This window comes from Limulus polyphemus, unplaced genomic scaffold (genome assembly GCF_000517525.1).
Source record: "Limulus polyphemus unplaced genomic scaffold, Limulus_polyphemus-2.1.2 Scaffold161, whole genome shotgun sequence".
In the NCBI taxonomy this organism is placed as follows: Eukaryota; Metazoa; Arthropoda; class Merostomata; order Xiphosura; family Limulidae; genus Limulus; species Limulus polyphemus.
The window spans coordinates 91,837-94,998 of NW_013665771.1; the positions used below are offsets into that span (position 1 = coordinate 91,837).

The following is a 3,162-nucleotide window of genomic DNA, read 5'->3' on the forward strand; positions in this document are numbered from 1 at the left end:
TATATATATATATATATATATATATATATATATAATATACACAAGCCATGTATAAATATATTTAAATAGGCATGCACAGTTTAGTTCAATTGAATGTGTTATTTATAACAATAGTAGTTTTTTTTTCTTTTATAAACATAACTATTTATAATGCTCCCTAAATAATAAAAAAATAAATTACAGTGAAAGCAATGAAGATTTTCTAGGTTTTGAACCAAACTAAATAACAGTAAACCTTTTTTTGATTTAGGTATTTTCGTATTTTGATGTTTTGAACTCCTTTGTGTTTAGAACAATATATACTTATTTTTAAAGTATCAAATTGAATTTTTGTTCAATAAAATTCTTTCAAATGTGACTGGAGCTTTTTTCCCCCAAAACTTTGTCTTCAAAATAAGGGTGCGTCTTATATTCCGAAAAATACAGTAACTATTTAAAGAAATTCCATTTATGTCATAAATGCAGATAAAGAAGTTAAGCTCTAAAACAAAGCAATTCCATTGACTGTGTTTAAATTTCAAAAAATCATAGACTTCAAGGTAAAATGATAACAGGCAATATTGTTACATAAAGCATATCACTTTGTAGAAGACTGTTCTCTTATTATATGATTATAAGTCTTGATTTTAAAATGCTTAAGAAATTTTAGTTTTATGATGAGGAACTCCTGAAATCTAAACAATACAAGTATGAAAATTAAAAAGCTATATATAGAACTTAAGGCAATTATAACTTGGAAAGATTTAAAATGCTTTGTATAAATTGTTTTGTTGTTTGATCTAAAAAAAGAAAGCAAGCTGTCATCATTTCGAAATATTCGACCAAAAATAAATAGGGCTGAAGGGATATGTAGATTTAAGAAATAGGCAAAGAGAAAGCAATAGTAATTGGATATTTTTGTGCTTGGAACCACTAAGTAAATATCAAACTTGTATGAATTTTGCAAATAACTTGAATACATCCTGTAAATGCATCTAGAACATTCAGATAGCTGAAACTAACTACACCAGGGATAATAAGGTATACTTTGGTATGTACTGTGATCTAGTTTTTAGTCATACCATTTTGTATGTTTTTATTGTAGTCGTTTGAAGTGTTCTATAAATATTCAATGCTTTGAAAGAAATTTTATAGCATTAAAAGTAAAAATCATAATTCTTCTTTTGAAAGTAAATTTTTCTTTCTAGATGTATAACTATGTCACTGACTTTGGGTATGTGTTAGTTAAACGAGTCATTTCATTTATATCTATCATTATTGATATCCCCTTTAATGTATAACTATGTCACTGACTTTGGGTATGTGTTAGTTAAATGAGTCATTTCATTTATATCTAGCATTATTGATATCCCCTTTAATGTATAACTATGTCACTGACTTTAGGTATTTGTTAGTTAAATGAGTCATTTCATTTATATCTAGCATTATTGATATCCCCTTTAATGCCCGAGTTAAAAAATGCTATTCAAGAAGCTGAAGCTTTGGTTCAAAGAGTAGGAATACATGTGAAATCAGGAGATCCAAATGAAAGCATCACAACTTCTCTTGATAGGTAAGGTTTCCATTTAAATTTCTATAAAAACTTACAGCATACATTTGAACATATATATTTTTATTTTAATGAAGTTAAAAATAGATATTTTGGACTTTTTGTGATAAAATCGTGTAAATTAACTTTCTCATATATAATCCTTTTTAAAAAATCTCATTGTTTCACTTTTTTTTCCCCAGGGCTTATACCCAGTCATCTATGGATATTTTGAAGATTGTTAAAGAAAAGCTTCAGATACTTTGATAAAAGTGTTCTAAAACTTGAACTTTTCTTCTACTGAAGAATATATAATGTTCTGCTATATATGTGTAGTAAATAAACTTGTAGTTCTATACTAAACATTTAGTGAAGCTAAATAACTTTTTTCATTCTGTTGCTTAATTGTAAATATAACCACAACACTAACCGTGATTGTAAATAAAGAAATTGAACGTTTCTTAAATGTTGAGAGTTTTCTTGATTTCTGAGGAAATTTACTTTCATCTACTAGCCCATTTGTTCTTTAGTTTCAGATTTGATTTGAAAGTAACATTTCAAAAGGTTCAGTGACAGCTCGGCTTTTATGTAAACAGAATAACAAAGAACTTATAAGTTTTTTTAATGGAGTATTAATCAGAAAAGTTATCATTATATTGTTATATATTAAAATATAACTTAAACATATAGTAGTTTTCTGTTTGATGGCAGCATCGAGGTCTCATCCCGATACCTTCCGTTTACGTGGCCAAGGGTCTGTCAAATGTAGTTAGTGATGTAGTTTCCCTTGTAAAAACTTATGTTCAATCTATGCTAAATGTACGAGTTGTTCTCACATTTGGCATCATTTGCATATTATGTAATAGTTATGTAACCCCCAGGTGGCATCCTTTGATCTCCTCTCACCTGGCATTCCCCACTTAGGTGCCATGCTTTGGGTGCCCAAGGAGAGTTCTAACTGCAATTATAGTTTACCAGTGAGAGACCAAGTTTTATTTTTTTAATTCAGTAGTAATATATTTTTTTGTTGGTTTGCTTTTGAATTTTGTGCAAAGATACACGAGGGCTATCTGTGCTAGCCGTCCCTATTTTAGCAGTGAAAGACTAGAGGGAAGGCAGCTAGTCATCACCACCAACTGCAAACTCTTTGACCATCACATTATAACTCCCCCACGGGTGAAAGGGCAAGCATTTTTGGTAGGACGGAGTTTTGAACCCGCACATTGCGAGTCAAGCGCCCTAACCACCTGGCAAGAAACTAAATTTCAATTTACAAGAAATCTGTAGTACAAAACATATACCAATTCACCATCAAAAGAACGATTTTATTGATGATCACAAAACTATTTGAAGAGTGGATAACATTCTCTCATTCCTACTAGACACCACTGGCACCTTAATACAAGAACTTAGCATTTGTATGACTGTAACCTAAAGGAGAATCATGTGATAACATGTTCTGATTTTATCTTATTTCTGAAATTTACTAATTTTCGTAGACCTTATAGCTATTTCATTTATGTTCAAGATGTTTAAACTAAATCTCTTTTATTATGCTATATGGTAGGAATAATTATAATTTAATTATAGTAAGCATTGTCTTTGACCAGCGGTTTCTGGAGATAATTTTAATC

The 3,162-nt window shown here is 29.5% G+C and overlaps 1 protein-coding gene across 1 annotated transcript in view; it reads left to right on the top strand.

Moving 5' to 3' along the window:
* The window catches only part of LOC106476917 (condensin-2 complex subunit G2-like), a 59,476-nt gene extending 56,892 nt beyond the window's left edge, over nt 1-2,584 (top strand). Inside the window, exons 28-29 of the mRNA XM_022381407.1 lie at nt 1,423-1,552; nt 1,732-2,584. Coding sequence (XP_022237115.1) covers nt 1,423-1,552; nt 1,732-1,795 — 194 coding nt within the window. The 3' untranslated portion in view covers nt 1,796-2,584. The remainder of the gene's footprint in view (nt 1-1,422; nt 1,553-1,731) is intronic.
* Nucleotides 2,585-3,162: the final 578 nt, after the last annotated feature.